The 17,221-nt window shown below is 51.6% G+C and overlaps 3 protein-coding genes across 4 annotated transcripts; 2 read left to right on the top strand and 1 right to left on the bottom strand.

The window, feature by feature from the left end:
- INO80B (INO80 complex subunit B) lies at nucleotides 4,359-7,642 on the top strand. The gene is made up of 5 exons (XM_003124991.5): nucleotides 4,359-4,515; nucleotides 4,747-4,939; nucleotides 5,157-5,275; nucleotides 5,444-5,613; nucleotides 7,024-7,642. The coding sequence occupies exons 1-5, from the start codon at nucleotides 4,458-4,460 to the stop codon at nucleotides 7,552-7,554; spliced, it is 1,071 nt and encodes a 356-aa protein (XP_003125039.2). The 5' UTR covers nucleotides 4,359-4,457; the 3' UTR covers nucleotides 7,555-7,642.
- WBP1 (WW domain binding protein 1) lies at nucleotides 7,974-10,529 on the top strand. 2 transcript variants are annotated; one of them, XM_005662439.3, is made up of 5 exons: nucleotides 8,004-8,346; nucleotides 8,673-8,774; nucleotides 9,290-9,392; nucleotides 9,512-9,688; nucleotides 9,859-10,529. In XM_005662439.3, exons 1-5 carry the CDS (start codon nucleotides 8,278-8,280, stop codon nucleotides 10,317-10,319), a joined length of 912 nt encoding a protein of 303 aa, XP_005662496.1. In that variant the 5' UTR covers nucleotides 8,004-8,277; the 3' UTR covers nucleotides 10,320-10,529. The 2 variants fall into 2 exon arrangements, with proteins under 2 accessions (XP_003354806.1, XP_005662496.1); XM_003354758.3 differs by lacking the exon at nucleotides 8,673-8,774 and having other exon boundaries at nucleotides 7,974-8,346.
- On the bottom strand, nucleotides 10,685-14,473 carry MOGS (mannosyl-oligosaccharide glucosidase). Its single transcript, XM_003124990.3, has 4 exons — nucleotides 13,964-14,473; nucleotides 13,550-13,776; nucleotides 12,876-13,072; nucleotides 10,685-12,639 (listed from the first exon to the last, which is right to left on the bottom strand). Exons 1-4 carry the CDS (start codon nucleotides 14,313-14,315, stop codon nucleotides 10,896-10,898), a joined length of 2,520 nt encoding a protein of 839 aa, XP_003125038.1. The 5' UTR covers nucleotides 14,316-14,473; the 3' UTR covers nucleotides 10,685-10,895.

Here is a 17,221-nt window from a genome sequence, read left to right as displayed (position 1 = left end):
AATGGGATCTGTGGATTGGGTGGTAGTATTGGATTACTGTTAATTTCCTGATTGAGAGGGTTGCACAAAGGTTCTAGAATAGTGTACCTGGAGTTCTGGTCATGGCTCAGTGGTTAACGAATCCAACTAGGGACCATGAGGTTTCGGGTTCGATTCCTGGCCTCGCTCAGTGGGTTAAGGATCCGGCATTGCCGTGAGCTGTGGTGTGGGTCGCAGACACAGCTCAGATCCCGCGTTGCTGTGGCTCTGGCGTAGACCGGTGGCTACAGCTCCGATTCAACCCCTAGCCTGGGAACCTCCATATGCTGCGGGAGCGGCCCTAGAAATGGCAAAAAGACAAAAAAAAAGGAAAAAAAAAAAGAATAGTGTACCTGTCTTTGAGGAAATACATACTGAAATATTTAGGGGTTAAACGGCATCATATCTGCAACTTGCTTTTAGATTGATCCGAGAAGGAATAATAATAATAGGAGAGAAGAGGAAGAAATGGTAAAGGTTAATGATTGTAAAATCTGACTTAAGGAGCTAAGAGAGTTCTTTGTATTCTTCTTGCAACTTTGCAACTTATCTGTAGGCTTAAAATTATTTCAGAATAGGAGTTCCCCACTGTGACTCAGCGAGTTAAGAACCCAACTAGTATCCATGAGGATGTGGGTTCAACCCTTGGGTTAAGGATCTGGAGTTGCCACAAACTGCAGCATGGGTCACAGATGAGGCTCAGATCTGGCGTGGCTGTGGCTGTGGTGTAGGCTGGTGGCTGTAGCTCCGATTCGACCCCTAACTTGAAACTTCTATATGCCACAGGTGTAGCCCTAAAAAGAAAAAAAAAATTTAATTATTTCAAAATAAATTATATGTTTTAAAAAAAGGTTAGATTTTTCAGAAGGACAAAGTTCTTCCTTTCAGCCTATAAACTGCTCAAATCTTTCTCACACTACACAAAGCAAGAACTAAAAACAAAACAAAACAAAATAATGAAGGCCGTGGCTACTTACTGTCACCACTTCCTCCCTGCTGGGCATCAGGATGTTGAGGAAACAGCACTGGGTCTGGTGTCAGGAAGCCTGGCCCCTTGGCCTCCTTGTTTAGGACAGGTGCACACAAGGGTTTGTTGCTGGTCCTTTCCTCTTCATCTGCTTGCTCCTTTTGGAATATCTCACCTATTCCAATCCCTTGAGAAAGACTTTCTCTTGTATGTGTGTATGTGTGTGTGTGTGTGTGTGGTCTTTTTATGGCCGCTCTCACAGCATATGGAAGTTCATTCCCAGGCTAGGGACCAAATTGGAGCTACAGCTGCCAGCCTACACCACAGCCACAGCAACTGAGGATTGTTGCCTCGTCTTCGACCTACACCACAGCCCATGGCAGTGCTAGATCCTTAACTCACTGACCGAGGCCAGGGATTGAACTCGGAGTCTTCATGAATACTAGTTGGGTTCATTACTGCTCAGCCATGATGGGAACTCCTGGGACCTTCATTTTTACGCTGATGATGCCCCAATTCACACCTTCTGCATTAGTTTCTCCTTTCAGTATTTCATCTCCATCTGGGCATTCCCGTATGCACTTTATTCATTCATTCATTCATTCATTCATTGGCCACACCTGCAGCATGCAGAATTTCCCAGGCCAGGGATCAAACCAGCACCACAGCAGTGACTAGAGCCACTACAGTGACAACACCGGATACTTAACTCACTGAGCCACACGGGAACTCATCCACACGCTCTTTAAATTCACCTTGAGCAATACTAAATGATTCTCTTCTTACTTGCTTCTCTTCCTATGTTCTCTTCTTTGTTTAAAACACTATGTTCCAATTTCCCATTGTGGCTCAGCAGGTTAAGAACCTGACATAGGAGTTCCCATCACGGCGCAGTGGTTAACGAATCCGAATAGGAACCATGAGGTTGCGGGTTCGATCCCTGGCCTTGCTCAGTGGGTTAAGGATCCGGCGTTGCCATGAGCTGTGGCGTGGGTCACAGGCGCAGCTCCGATCCTGCGTTGCTGTGGCTCTGGTGTAGGCCGGCAGCTACAGCTCCAATTCAACCCCTAGCCTGGGAAACTCCATATGCCGTGGGAGCGGCCCAAGAAATGGCAAAAAGACAAAAAAAAAAAAAAAAAAAAGAACCTGACATAGTCTTGCCAGAGGATGCGGGTTCAATCCTTGGCCTTGCTCAGCGGGTTAAGAAGCTGATGTTGCCAAAAGCTGCAGCATGGGTCACAGATGTCGCTTTGCGCCTGTGGTGTAGGCCTGCAGCTGCAGCTGTGATTCGACCCCTAACCTGAGAACCTCCATATGCCTCAGGTGCAGCCATAAAAAGAAAAAAAAAATAAGCAAACACTATATTCTCGCTAAATACTTGGGTATTGTTATTTAGCGATGTATCGCTAAATACATCGCTATTGTTGTTTGCTTACTGAACATCTACTATGACCCAGATACTACCCTAGATACTTTGCATTCTTGATTTGCTTTATTCCTTGAAAGAGGTCTATGGAATAGATCCTACTTCATTCCATTTTACAAAGCTGGAATATGAGGTTCAGAGGGCTTAAATAACTTGAACACAAGATTATACACCCAGTAAACTGGGATTTGATAATAGGCTTGTCTGACTCCAAAGTTCATTCTCTTAATCTTAATTATTATACTACATTGACCTCTTCTTGAATTCTCGTATATAACTGTTTATCAATTCCTTTGAACTTCATCAGTGAACTGTCTCTTGAATCAGTTCTTCCCTTACTGTGTTCACTGCTGCCACCTAGTTCAGGCATGTATCTCATGTCTATCCATCTATCCATATCTATCTATCTATCTATCTATCTATCATGCTTTTTTCTTCTTCTTTTTCCTCTGCCACACTCACAGCATATGGAAATTCCTGGGCCAGGGATCTAATTAGAGCTGCAGCTGTGACCTATGCCACAGCTGTAGCAATGTCAGATCCTTAACCTACTGCACCACAGCAGGAACTCCTCCTATAGTGCTTTTTTCTAATTATAAATGTGATATATATTGACTGTAAGAAAATTCATTGCAAAAAGTACTAAGCAATATTTAAAATTAAAAAAAAAGGAGAGGAAAGTAAATTCACTACGGATCTAAATAGTGAAAGTTCCCCAACTCCAGCTTCTAAAGATAATCACCATTAATGGCACAGTATACATTCCTTAATTTTTTTCTATGATAGCATAGTATGCCTTTTTAAATGGGATCATAACATCTTAAAACTTGCTTTTTTTATTTCATATGTCAGCCACACAGACCTCATTGACCTCACAGACCTTGTTTCCTTTTTTTTTTTTTGCTTTTTCTTGGGCCGCTCCCACGGCATATGGAGGTTCCCAGGATAGGGGTTGAATCGGAGCTGTAGCCACAGGCCTACGCCAGAGCCACAGCAACGCGGGATCCGAGCCGTGTCTGCAACCTACACCACAGCTCACGGCAACGCCGGATCGTTAACCCACTGAGCAAGGGCAGGGACCGAACCCGCAACCTCATGGTTCCTAGTCGGATTCGTTAACCACTGCGCCACGACAGGAACTCCTGTTGCCTTTTTTTTTAACTAAGTAAAGCATGCACATGTTTTATACAAACTTCAGTAGGCACGAAAGGGTATTTTATGAAGAATAAATTTCCCTTTGCCCTCAACCATCCATTGGAATTGCTGTCACCAGTTCCTTGAGTAGCCTTCTGGGGTTTCATTTCTTTTTATAGCAACATAGCTTCCCATTGTATAGATGTATCAAATTCATGATTTTTTTTTTTTTTTTTTGGTATTTCAGTAGAGGCACACTTAGATTGTTTCCAATACTATTATCCACTAGGATCTAATTTCCATGTCGATCTTATCAATTACTTACCAGTTTTTAGCTTTTGTTAGCAACAGGCTGTTCTAGATTGGACAGAGGCACCATAATTCATTTAACCATTTCTCTACTGATGAAAATTTGGGCTTAAAAACCATTTGCCCTGCTTTGGGGCACTTGTACTGTCAAGGCTTTCTGCCATTTTGCCCGCAATATCGTTATCTTACGTACTCCTCCAAACTGCACATTCCTTCAAGGCAGAGAGAAGTGCTCATACTCATCTTTGTATTCTCATAACCTGGATCCGAATTTGGTCCGGACCATACGTCCATCACGCTTGAGTGTAACAATAATTGAATCGCCCGCGCTGAGTTCTGATCTTAATTGTGGCGATGCGGAGCCAGCTGACAGCTCCCGCCAGTTCGAGCGGTCCGGCCCTCAGAGATACCGGAACTTTTGCTGGAAGGACTGTTGTTTCTCCCGGAGAATTTTAGCCGCAAAGTGTGCCCCGCACAAGCATGGTTGCTACGCACCGGAAGTAGCCGATTTTTTTTTACTGGAGTTAAGTTATTCCGCGGGGCGGAAAAGGTGTGTCTGCATGTGTTCGGACTATTTCCAGCCCCCTTTCCTCGCAGGGCCCCATGAGTAAGCTGTGGCGGCGCGGGAGCACCTCTGGGGCTATGGAGGCCCCTGAGCCGGGTAAGAGCGGGTCGATAAAGCAGCTTAGGCCTTCGCAGAAAAGGAATCTCTTTCTTGCTTCTCGGAGATGTCTGGGCGCCTCGCTACAGGTGGGAAGGAGAAAGGCGGGGCCGTTGTTATGGTAACAACGAACACCGCAGGAAGAGTAGGACCCCTCGGGGGTAGTGGGTTCTTCAGCGCTTTCCTTGCCCGGCTCCCGCTATACACGGTTGACAGGCTCTCCTTCCGCAGGGGAAGCCCTGGAGTTGAGTCTGGCAGGTGCCCACGGCCACGGAGTGCACAAGAAAAAGCACAAGAAGCACAAGAAGAAGCACAAGAAGAAACACTACCAGGAAGAGGAGGCTGGGCCCACGCAGCCGTCTCCTGCTAAGCCCCAGCTCAAACTCAAAATCAAGCTGGGCGGGCAGGTCCTGGGCACCAAGAGGTGAGATCAAGAAAGCAAGGTTTTACCTGGGGGACTTTAGAAACAGGTAGAGATAGGAGACGCTGGCTGGGCTTTCTAGTAGACGGAGAATGGACACTGTGACTTCAGGGCCCAGATTAATGGAGCAAGAACCCAAAAGGGTGTAGGGAAGGCTGGACGGATTGAGCAGGGAGAGACAATTGATTGCTCAGCTTACAGAGTTGTTGCTTCTCTGCAGTGTTCCTACCTTCACTGTGATCCCTGAGGGCCCTCGCTCACCTTCTCCCCTTATGGTTGTGGACAACGAAGAGGAACCTATGGAAGGAGTTCCCCTTGAGCAGTACCGTGCCTGGCTGGGTGAGAAGGATTTGGAGGTGGAAAAATTGGGTTTCTCATTATATCTGGTTAAGGGAAGGAGGTTTGTTCTGAGGAAGGTGAGGATTTTGAGTGTCCCAGTACTAACTTGGCCGAATTGGGTTCCCCATCTGAACAATTCTACTTTAGCTCTCCACCTTTCCTTTCCAGATGAAGACAGTAATCTGTCCCCCTCCCCACTTCGGGACCTGTCCGGGAGCCTAGGGGGTCAGGAGGAAGAGGAGGAACAGAGGTGGCTGGATGCTTTGGAGAAGGGGGAGCTTGATGACAATGGAGATCTCAAGAAGGAAATCAATGAACGGCTGCTCACTGCCCGACAGGTAAGTTGGTTCATTCTTTATTCAGTTACCAAATACACATGGAGAACTTTCTGTGTTCCAAGAACTTTGCTAGGCAGCAAGAATATCAGCAGTGGAAGGACAGACAAGATTTCTGTTCTCATGGAACTGGCACTTGTGCATGTGTCTGTGTTGGTGTAAATAAGTAAACAGTAAATAAGTAATTTCAAAAAGCTATAAGGGCTGGAGTTCCCGTCGTGGCTCAGTGGTTAACGAATCCGACTAGGAACCATGAGGTTGCAGGTTCGATTCCTGGCCTTGCTCAGTGGGTTAAGGATCCAGCATTGCCCTGAGCTGTGGTGTAGGTCACAGACGCAGCTCGGATCCCGCATTGCTGTGGCTCTGGTGTAGGCCTGCAGCTACAGCTCCAATTAGACCCATAGCCTGGGAACCTCCATATGCTGCTGGAGCGGCCCTAGAAAAGGCAAAAAGACCAAAAAAACCCCAAAAAAACAAAAAAACCCTGTAAGGGTTATAATGAAAATAGGGTGATGAAATAGAAAATAGTAGAAAAGAAACAACATTAGAGAGGGTAGTAGTGTTGGAAGATCTCTCTTAAGAGATAACATTTCTAATACCAGAGGAGCTTTCCAGGCAGGGAGACCTGCAAGGGCAGTGGCTCAGAGTGGAATAATGGTCAAGGAGACGACTAAGTTGTGACTACCATGAAAGGATTATTTGTATAGAAGTGAAATGTTTGATTTATAGTTCAGTAGTTTACTTTGGTTTCTTAGTGGTGGTAAGGGATAGAAACAAGACCAGGTAGGAAGCTGGTTGAGTAGTCAAGTAAGAGATGGTGTGTAGGGAAGTTCTCATGTGACTCAAGTGGGTTAAGGATCCTGTTTCCGCAGCTGTGGCGCCAGTTGCAACTGCTGACTGTGTTCAGGAACTTCCACTTGCCTAGGGTGCAGAGAGTTGGGGTGCAGGTTGAGGTGGGGTGGTGTTGGCTTGAACCAAGATGAAGTTGTGGAGATGGAAAAAATCAGATGGATTCTGGAGATGTTTAGGAAATAGACACTTGTTGGGGGAAGGAGAGGAATCAGTGTTAATCCTGAGTTTGAGGGTTGAGCATTTATCCAGTTGATGCTATTCACTGAGATAAAAAGATTTTTTTAAAAACAACAACAAAAAAGCCTCCCGAGAGCTATTACAGAGTGTTGGTACGCAGGGCAGGCAGGTAACATTACTAATGCAAGTAGAGTCAAGGAACTAAAGCTGAAAGTCTGGAGACCTTGGGAGAAGGCAGTATGAAGGGCTCCTGGAGAGGGTGTTCATGCCACCCCTTCTTCAGGGACTGCTCTCAAGACCCACTTTCCATGTCCCCTCTTGCCTCTGCCCCACTCAAACCTCTCTTCCCCCTATTCTGACATCCTCTCATCTGGCTCTCCCTAGAGAGCTCTGCTGCAGAAGGCTCGGAGCCAGCCTTCCCCAATGCTGTCACTACCTGTGGCTGGGGGCTGCCCGGCCCCAGCTCTCACAGAGGAGATGCTGCTGAAGCGTGAGGAGCGGGCGCGGAAGAGGAGGCTGCAGGCGGCTCGGCGGGCAGAGGAGCACAAGAACCAGACTATTGAGCGCCTCACCAAGACTGCGGCGCCCAGCGGGCGAGGAGGCCGAGGGGCTGCGCGGGGCGAGCGGCGGGGAGGGCGGACTGCAGCCCCGGCCCCCATGGTGCGCTACAGTAGCGGGGCACAGGGTTCCACCCTTTCCTTCCCACCTGGCGTTCCGGCCCCCGCACCTGTGTCTCAGCGGCCATCCCCATCTGGCCCTCCTCCTCGATGCTCTGTCCCCGGTTGCCCCCATCCGCGACGCTACGCCTGCTCCCGCACCGGCCAAGCACTCTGCAGCCTTCAGTGCTACCGCATCAACCTGCAGATGCGGCTGGGTGGACCTGAGGGCCCCGGATCCCCACTTTTGGCTACTTAAAGCCTTCACCCAACTCGGACTCTGCGCCTTCTCTGTCCCCTGTTTTCAGTGTCTTCCTCACCGTATTAAATTTCATCCGGTGCCCTGACTTGTACAGAATTGGGGGAACGGGGTATGGGCAGGCCAATTCCCTGTACACACATCTTGCCCCCATCGGAGCCTGCGTGGACTCCAGGGAACAGTAGCCGCTAAGCAGCCAGACTCCGGGTGGGCTGCTGGGACCCCGCCTCTTCCAGCGGGATTACCTGGAGTGGTCAGGGTTTTGGCGTCACCCCGAAAATAGAGCTCAAGCCAATCAGCGGGAACTTTGCTGTCCCGGGCGGCCATTCATTGGCTGATAACTCAAAGCCGGTTCTGTTGTTCACATTGGCTGTCGTCGCTGTCACTCAGGGCCATGGGTCGAATCTTACCCCGCTCTTTGTCTGTGCAAGCGCTTGTCGTCTGGGAGAGTGGCGGAGGCGCTGCTGTAGATTGGTCACAGGGATAAGCCTGTGATCGTTCCCATTGGCTGGTCTGTCGAAGGGTGACGCGGATTGGTAGGACGGAACAACCTAGGTGCTAGTTGGCAGAGCTCTCGCTGGATGGAATCTCCGGTCGGGGAGTGATGGTGGCGGCAGAGAAGATGGGCCGGGCAGGGACCATGGCGGTGGCAGCAGAGGTGGCAGGGGCGGGGCAGCTGGCAGTAGAGGAGGCTGTGGTTTTCAGGGGGCTGTAGGTGGAGGCATGGCTCGTGCCAGCGGCGGGAACGGAAGCGAGGAGGCCTGGGGGGCACTTCGAGTGCCGCAACAGCAGGTATCCCAACAGCTCCAAAAACCTATCGCGACAGCCATTTATTTCTTTTTCCTGTTTCCTTGTCCCTTCCTTTTGTGGGGTGGGGAGGAACTCACGGAGACAAAGGTACTGTGAAGTTCCCAGATATGCCCCTTCCACTCTTTGTCTAAACTTTAACATAGACGCAGTTGACTTTGCCTGCAGCTTCATAAACCCCATCTCTTGGCTGCAGTGGAAGTTTGCAGTGGCACTCCAGTGACCAGGGGCATAGCGAGGCCCCAGGGAAGCTCCCTCTGTCTTGCAACAGTTATTTGTGATGTTTTTCTGTGTGCCTATTGTCACAACAGAGTCCAGCAGCGTCTTCTCTTGAGGGAGCAATTTGGAGAAGAGCTGGAGCCCAGACTCGCGCCCTGGATGCCATCATTTATCATCCACAGCATTCCCCTCTGGTTGGGAGCCCTGTCCTGGGTCTCACACTGCCCTCCACCCCCTACCCTAGGAAGCCTGAGACCCAGGGTGGAAAAATCCCTCTTGGGGGTGGAGACTGGCAGACTATGGGGAATGAGGAAAACATTTTAGCTTTGGAAACTACCTTAAACCCTTTACCCGTTGTCTTGAGACTTTAAGATAGCTCAGACTGTCTTCTGACTTCTACCAAAACACTCCCTTAGCAGCAAACACCCCAGGGAGTCAGACGTGTGTATGAAAAAAGTCTCCTATGTGCAGAGCTGAAATCTACCCCTCGGAATGTCCACCACTTGCAGCTTATTCTCTAGACTGATTCTTGCTATTCCAAATCCTCTTCTATGCTGGCAGCCCTTCAGATATTTGACACTTGACTATCCCCCGCCCCATAGATTACTCCATTGACAGGGTGGGATTGTGTTTGTATATGTAGGGGGTGGGGGTGGACAGTGCCTTGGGCTGGAATCTCCCTTGGCTCCAAGTGCCTCCTTGCTCCCAGCTTCGAGAGCTGTGCCCAGGAGTGAACAACCAGCCCTACCTCTGTGAGAGTGGTCACTGCTGCGGGGAGACCGGCTGCTGCACCTACTACTATGAGCTCTGGTGTGAGTCTCTAAGGGGGCTCTCCTCGGGTCCTTCTGTCCACCTGCCTTTGGACCTCAGCCTTCAAGGACGCTTCTCTGCATGGGCGGTGTCTAAGACTCTCCTTCCTCACCTCCTGCAGGGTTCTGGCTCCTCTGGACTGTCCTCATTCTCTTTAGCTGCTGCTGCGCCTTCCGCCATCGACGGGCTAAACTCCGGCTGCAGCAACAGCAGCGGCAGCGTGAGATCAACTTGTTGGCCTACCACGGGGCATGCCATGGGGCTGGTCCTGCCCCTGCTGGCTCACTGCTTGACCTTCGTGAGTGACCTGAGGCTCTGGGATCACTCCAGGGACCCCTCCCAAGCCAGGACCCTGACTCATCCCACATTCCCTTTTCAAACATTTCAGGACACACTGTTCCCTAATAGGAAAGAGACCATCATCCCACCCCTGGTTGCCTCCAGCCAATCTGCCATTCTTTCCTGCAGGCCTCCTCAGCGCCTTCAAACCCCCAGCCTATGAGGATGTGGTTCACCGCCCCGGCACACCACCACCTCCTTACACTGCAGCCTCAGGCTGCCCCTCGACAGCTTCCAGTGAATGCACTTGCTCCTCCTCTGCTTCTAGCTGCCCTGCCCACCGCGAGGGAACAAATGTGGAAGGTGTTTCCTCCCACCAGAGTACCCCCCTTCATCAGGAGGGTGAGCCTGGGGCAGGGGTGAGCCCTGCCCCCACACCCCCCTCCTGCCGCTATCGCCGCCTCACTGGTGACTCAGGTATTGAGCTCTGCCCTTGTCCTGACTCCAGTGAAGGTGAGCCAGCCGAGGAGGCTAGGGCTGGTGCCACCCCACCAGACGTGGAGGGACAGTCTCCTTGTGCACCGCCCCTAAATCCCATCCCCCAGGTCTCTCCCCTGGGGCTGGCTTCCAGTGAGGGGGACATCCCTTAAGCAGCTCTGGGAGGGTGGGTGGGTTGCTTGCCCACCAGAAATAACCCTGTTCCCAACGCCCTGAGTTTTCCTCGGCCTCTTTCTGCCCTCCTGGAATCTGAAAGGGCTGGAGTCCTGAGGGGAGGGGCAGTGTTTGGGGGACTGTGCTAGCTCTACCCCCCCAAGACATACACAGAAGCCTTTGATCTCATTAAAGAGATGTGAACCAGCTGCTTGCGGATTTGGGTGGACTAGTGCTCGACTCGCTGCATTGCACTTGACCTGACTAGATTTGGAGGACTCAATGGCCACTTTTTCCACGGGCTCTGAAGGGCTGGACTGAGCTAAGACCTCTTGGTGAGGCAAAGCCGGCGAAACCAATAGAGTTGAGTATGGTTTTCCAATTTATTTAGAAAAATAGACTCTTAAGTTCACATTCACCCCAGGGCTATGTGGGATGACAGTAAGGAGACCCCTGAGATGAGCTGAGGAGGGTTTGAAGCATTGGTATCTGAGGGCTGGGGGCAGAAGCAAGAGACCGTGTCCCTCTAGTCCAGAGAGGAACAAGGGGTCTGGCTCCCCTCCCATCCTCCCACTTCAGTAGTCTTCAGCCATGACCAGTAGGACAAGGCTGGTCCAGCCCTGGAAGGGGCGGCAGCCCATGCCCCGCCCATCCCGGTCACTGTACTGCTCCCACAGGAACCCCGTGGCCTGGTATTGCCGCCACACGTTGCCCACCAGATTGGCACGCAGCTCTCTATGGAGCTTGGCTGCACGGGCCTGGTAGGGGCCCTCCAGATGCCCATAGTGGTGAAGGGCCCCCAAGGCCAGGTAGTTGATATTGAGCCACACAGCACCCCGCCAGTAGGGAGGGTCATGCTCTGAATTGCGCTGGCTGTAAAAGGGGCTGGATGCTGCGAGGGAGCGCAAACCAAAGGGGCTCCAGAGATGACGGCTGTCAGCTAGAACATCCAGCAGGGGCCCAAGGCGGGATGAGTTGGGGTCCAGCAGCCGCAGCAGAAAGGGAAAAAGGCTGACATAGCCCAAGGCATCCACATATTGTAAGTGAGGGTGGGGCCGGCCCACCACTCGCACCATCCCCTGGGGAGGCCGAGGCTTCAGCTGCACTGCTTTTGTGTGGTTCCCAAAGTCTGCAAAGACTCCTAGCTCTGGAGCCCAGTGCAGCTCATCCAGGCTCTCCTCAGCTTCCAGTGAGACAGCCAATGGGCCCAGCTCTGCAGCTGCCTCAGCCTCTCCCAGCTGCTCTGCCAGCCGCATCAACACACGGGCACCCAGTGCCACCCAGCATCGCAGGTCCAGGTGCCGCTCAGTAGCTGAAGGGTGTGAAGCCCGGGGATAGTCATCCAGCCCTGAAGGCAGCGTCTTGGGGTTCAGTAAGGTTGGCAAGGCTGGGTCCCGGCCCCGCCAGCGGTAAGAGAGTGGTACCGGCCCTGCCTGGCTCTGATGAAGCCAGGAGAACCAGGCATGCAGGCGGGGGAAGGCCCTGCGAAGGAAGGCAAGGTCGGCAGGGTCACCACCCTCTAGCATGTGGGCTACAGGCAAAAGCAGGGTTGGGGGGTTGGCGTGGGCGGTCCGTTGCACCAGGAACTCTGGGGGCACCCGGGCTCGGGCCTCATCCCCCAGTATCTGCTCCCGCCCAATCCAACCGTCAGCATTGAGCAGCCCCAGCCAGTGGCCTAGGGCCTCCCGGGTGAGTCTGGGATCCCACCGCTGGACCACCAGCTGGTGAAAGCCCTCATCCCAAAGGAAGCCTCGCGGGAAGAATGACCGGGAGGGCACTGCTGTGAAGAGAGGGACAGGTGGAAAGAGGACTGGGTCCACCTTCTGCTCAGACCCTGCAACCCCCACGTCTGGCAACACCAGACCCTGTCCATAGAAGTAGCCAATACCACCAAGAAGGCCACTGAGGGCAGCCTGGCCCAAAGCCTGCTCCTCAGGGCTCAGGCCCTTCTCCTTTAGCCGGAAGGTCTTCTCAAAGCGCTTTCTAAAGGTTTCAGCATGGCTTTCCAGGGCCTGGGTCAGCAGACTGCCTGCCAGCTGCTTCAAGGCTTGACTTCCTCCTGCCCGGGCACTGCCTGATTCAAACACGAACTCCACGGAAAAGGGGACTTTCAGTGTCACCTGTTGTATCAAGAATTGCCCTTGTCCCTGTCGTTGCCCACTTGGGCCTCTGTCTTCCCACTTCAGAGATCCTGGCAAGCCGAGGTAGCGTTCAGGGGAGGCCCCTGGGGGCCGATGCTGAAACCAGCTATTTAGACGACTCTTCACCATCTCTGTCAGCAAGGGGAGTCCTGGGTTGGAGGACCAGAAGACATTGTAGCTTAAAAGGAAAAAAATAAATAGGAAATATTACTCAGGAGGAAGTAGTGTGGGGGCTGTAAAGAAATATGTGGTCAGGAGTCGGGACAGGAAGGTCTTGGCAATGCAGGGAACATGGATCCTGGTGAGAAGGGAAATAACTGGTGGAAAGAAGACAGAGTGGGGGTGATAGAAATCAGGCTAAGTCAGCATCCATTCCACCCTTACCACCACCCCACCCTCTCTTCCCCCAGTTACCTGCCATACTTGGGGGTGGTATCCCCTGGACTGGTTGGTGCCAGAAGTGTAAAGCGGAAGTCACCAAGCTCACTGGTGTGCCCACTGATGAACTTCAACTGCCCCTTGGCCCCAACCTCTGGCACTAGGACTTCCTTGCCATCTGTTACCACATAGAAGAACAGGGACACCAAAGGGAGGGCAGACGTACCTGAGGCCTGGGTGACCAAGGAGGATAGAAAACACAGCATTAGGTGAGCAGTCTCGCCCCTGAGAATCAGCCTTAGTAAGGGAAAGGGACACCAGGCAAAAGCAACCTAGTAAACAATGTAACATTTGGCAGTGTTGAGAGTCACTGAGGGTGAGCACCAGGGGGATGAGAGAAAGCTTTGCACAGGGTTCTCTGGGAAATAATAGTACTTTTGTGCCATGGACTATGCTGAAAACTCTGCATGTCATTTCCTTTAATTCTTACAATCCTGGGAGTTAGGTGCTGTTTTGGTTTCCATTTTACAGACAAGAAAACCAAGGCTTAGAGACAGTAACAAGAGATGGTCATACAGGCAACAGATTCAAACCAGGCAGCAGGACTCAGAGCCCCTGCTATTAACCCCCACTTTATCCCGTTTTTGCTGGCAGCAAAGGAAGGGTGGAGGGAGGCTGGGTTGGGGGAAGGGTGTCCTGCGGGCCCTGACCTGAGGCTCTACAGTCACTCTCCAGCTCCAGTCCCCTCCGTGCTGACCCCCAGGCCTCTTGACGAACTCAGTGGTGAGCCTTAAGGCCCCATCCTGGATGTGTTGCCGCCCGAAGGAGACACCGTCGTGGAACTCCCAGCCATAGGGACCCACGCCGTCCCCCTGCTCACACGTGTGCCTGAGCTTAGGGGTCCCTGGGGTGGTGCCTTGCTGCGCCCACATCAGTCCTGGGGGTAGAAGGGCCACGTAAGTCAAAGAGCATGCAGAGGACCTATCCCTCTGGGTCGCTGAGAACTCCAGGGTTATCCCTCTTCGTAAGTCTCCTGATCCGCTCCTCACCACCCTGGCTCTGGCGCGAAGCTGGGGCGCCCAGATTAAGTGCCCGCGTGCCTGCCCGCCCCAGGTCCAGGTTACCGGTGAGGAGGGGCTGCGGGCTGCGGGTCTTCATGCCGAAGTAGACGTGAGGGCGGTAGGTCCCCCAGAAGAGGTCCGGAGCTACAGAAGGGCTGGAAGAGTCGGGAGGCAGCGCCGGGGACGCGGAGTGCAGCGTGACCGCCCGCCGCACACGGTGCCAAGCCAGCAGCCAGGATCCCGACAGGCCCAGGACCAGAGATAGGACCAGGACCGCCAGAGCCACCCCCCGAACTGCGCCGCGGGCGCTGCCGCCTCGGCCATCCCGTCGCGCGGGGCCGCCTCGAGCCGCCCTCTCAGCGGTCCGCGCTCCGTCCGCCGGCGCCCCGCGGCGCCGCCTCTCGCCCCGAGCCATCCTGGCACGGAGGTCAGGGTCGAGGGCGCCCAGAGAAGCGGCAACGGAGCCGGGGTCCTGCCTCGCCTCCGCTCCCGCGCCGCGCCGGGCGACCACTGATCTGTCAGCGGCACCTGCCGGCCGGTGCCTCCCGCTCCGCTTCCTTCTCTCGCCGGAAGTCCCGCCCCGCCACGTCAGGCTGAGCCCCACAGCCCGGAACTGCCATCCCCGGAGTGGGCCCGCTGGGCCGCCTTCACTGATGGGCGATTATCTGGCGTTGTCATGGAGTTCACAGGCTAGTAGGAAAAACCAATCTCGCATTTCTTTTTTTTTTTCTTTTAATAACGACTGTATATTAAGAGCCTGAGACGCTATCCTGAGTGTTTTACATTTAACTGTTCCTACAAAAACAAAAACGAAACACCTTGGGAGTTTCCCTTATGGCTCAGTGGGTTAAGAACCTGGCATGAGAGGATGCGGGTTCGATCCTTGGCCTCAATCAGTGGGTTAAGCGTCTGGCGCCCAGTAGGTCCCAGATGCGTCTTGGATGGGTGTTGATGTGGCTGTGGTGTACCTCTGCAGCTGCAGCTCTGATTCAACCCCTAGCCTAGGAATTTACATCTGCCACAGTTGCAGCCTTAAAAACAAAACAAAAACATTTAACTGCTCCCCACATCACCCCTCTCAGGTGGCAGAAAACTGGCTTAGAAAGTTCAAGTGGAGTTCCCGTCGTGGCGCAGTGGTTAACGAATCCGACTAGGAACCATGAGATTGCGGGTTCAATCCCTGGCCTTGCTCAGTGGGTTAAGGATCCGGCGTTGCCTTGAGCTGTGGTGTAGGTTGCAGACACGGCTCTTGGATCCCGAGTTGCTGTGGCTCTGGCGTAGGCCGGTGACTACAGCTCTGATTCGACCCCTAGCCTGGGAAATATGCCGCAGGAAGTGGCCTTCGAAAAGGCAAAAAGACAAAAAAAAAAAAGTTCAAATAACTTGGCCCTGGCCACAGAGCTAGGAAGTGTTTAGCTTGGAGCTTAGCTATAACTGAATCAGGCTGCATCATATAGTCCACACCCATGCCTTCTTGCCTAATGGAGTGTTCCCAGGAAGAAGCCTAAGAACTGTTCCAGCAGTGTCTCTAAGCGTCCCTGTGACTTTAGATAGGTAGTATCTCCACACAGTCTAGAATTAATTATCTAGATGAACCCTAAAAGGACCATAGTGGTGATGCATGTACTTCCCACCCCCACCCCCTTTTCTACAATCCAGGAAGCAAAGGTAATTTTATATCCAGGTCAGGGAAGGCTGTAGGAAGTAGGTAGCAAGGAGGCAGCGTCTGCACCTCACACTGGCCAAGAAGTGTCAACATTACCTTTTTTTTTTTTTTTTTTTTGTCTTTTTGCCTTTTCTAGGGCTGCACCGGCAGCATGTGGAGGTTCCCAGGCTAGGGGTGTAATCAGAGCTGTAGCCACCGGCCTATGTCAGAGCCACAGCAACATGGGATCCGAGTGGAGCCTGCGACCTACACCACAGCTCACAGCAATGCTGGATCCTTAACTCACTGAGCAAGGCCAGGGATCAAACCTGAAACCTCATGGTTACTCTGTTCCCACTGCTCCACGATGGGAACTCCTGAACATTACATTTGATGGTGGTTCATAGATGCAACTCAGATTCATAGTTACTTATTTCTCACCAACAGTTCAACATAAAAGATATTTTCAGGAATTCCTGCTGTGGCACAATGGAATCAGCAGTGCCTCTTCAATGCCAGGACGCTGACTTAATCCCTGGCCTGGGACAGTGAATTAAAGGATCCTGAGTTGCCACAGCTGTGGCACAGGTTGCAACTGCACCTCCCATCCGATCCTTGGCCTGGAAACTCATATGCTGAAGGGTGGCCAAAAAATATTTTTCATAAAATACAAATTCCTCTTAAAAAACCCTACTCTACACCTTTATGCTCTTCTAGCTACTATCATGCCTCCCATCAAACTCTAATTATATAAAATTAACACTTCATGCCGTGTGCCTGCTTCTTCTATAATCTGATTTCTGGCCCCACTTTCCACTGGTAGACTTTTGTTTTGTTTTGTCTTTTTAGGGCTGTACCCACGGCATATGGAAGTTCCCATCCTAGGGGTTCAATCGGAGCTATAGCTACCAGCCTATACTACAGCTCACAGCAATGACGGATCCTTAACCCACTGAGCAAGGCCACGGGTGGAACCTTTGTCCTCATGGATACTAGTCAGATTCATTTCCCCTGAGCCACAACAGGAACTCCCCTTGTAGGCTTTTTCTCATTTAAAAATCACCTTCTGACCAAACCCAATGTTTGGTCCTGTCTTTCTTGCTACCATTGCACCTGGTCCACATCTATATTGTAGCACTTAGTACACACCTGAGTTTCCTCATTTATCTTTATCTCAGTGATAATCCGTTATAGTCACAAGGTTGATACTAAATATTTGCACGCTCTGTATCAGGCACTATGCAAGGTTTTGGGGACACAGAGAAAACAGCTCCAACCTCAAGTTCACATTCCAGAAGCACAGTGCAAGCACTCAATCCATGTTTACAGCAATGTTTGAACCATCCCTATTTTTACAGATGAGGAGAATGGTTAAGTCTAGCCAGAGATAAAAGCCGGTTAAGCCTATACCCAGGGAACTCAAATCTAGGTTGTCAGAATCCTTTTGTCTATAGCATAAGGGATCTTAGATACTAACACTCATTATGCTCACCCAGGGTTCTAGGTAGTTCATTCAATCCTCTCAACAGTCCTATGAGGTAGGTACTATTATCTCCATTTTACAAATGAGGAAACAGGCCTTGAGAGACTAAGTAATGTGTTCAAAGTTACATTCCTATTTAAGGGAAAAGCTAGGATTTCAACCCCAAGTATTTTATTTATTTATTTATTTATTT

The sequence above is a fragment of the Sus scrofa genome, chromosome 3 (genome assembly GCF_000003025.6).
Source record: "Sus scrofa isolate TJ Tabasco breed Duroc chromosome 3, Sscrofa11.1, whole genome shotgun sequence".
Lineage (NCBI taxonomy): Eukaryota > Metazoa > Chordata > Mammalia > Artiodactyla > Suidae > Sus > Sus scrofa.
Note: the sequence above shows the minus strand (reverse complement) of the source record. Positions and strands in the feature narration are given on the sequence as shown.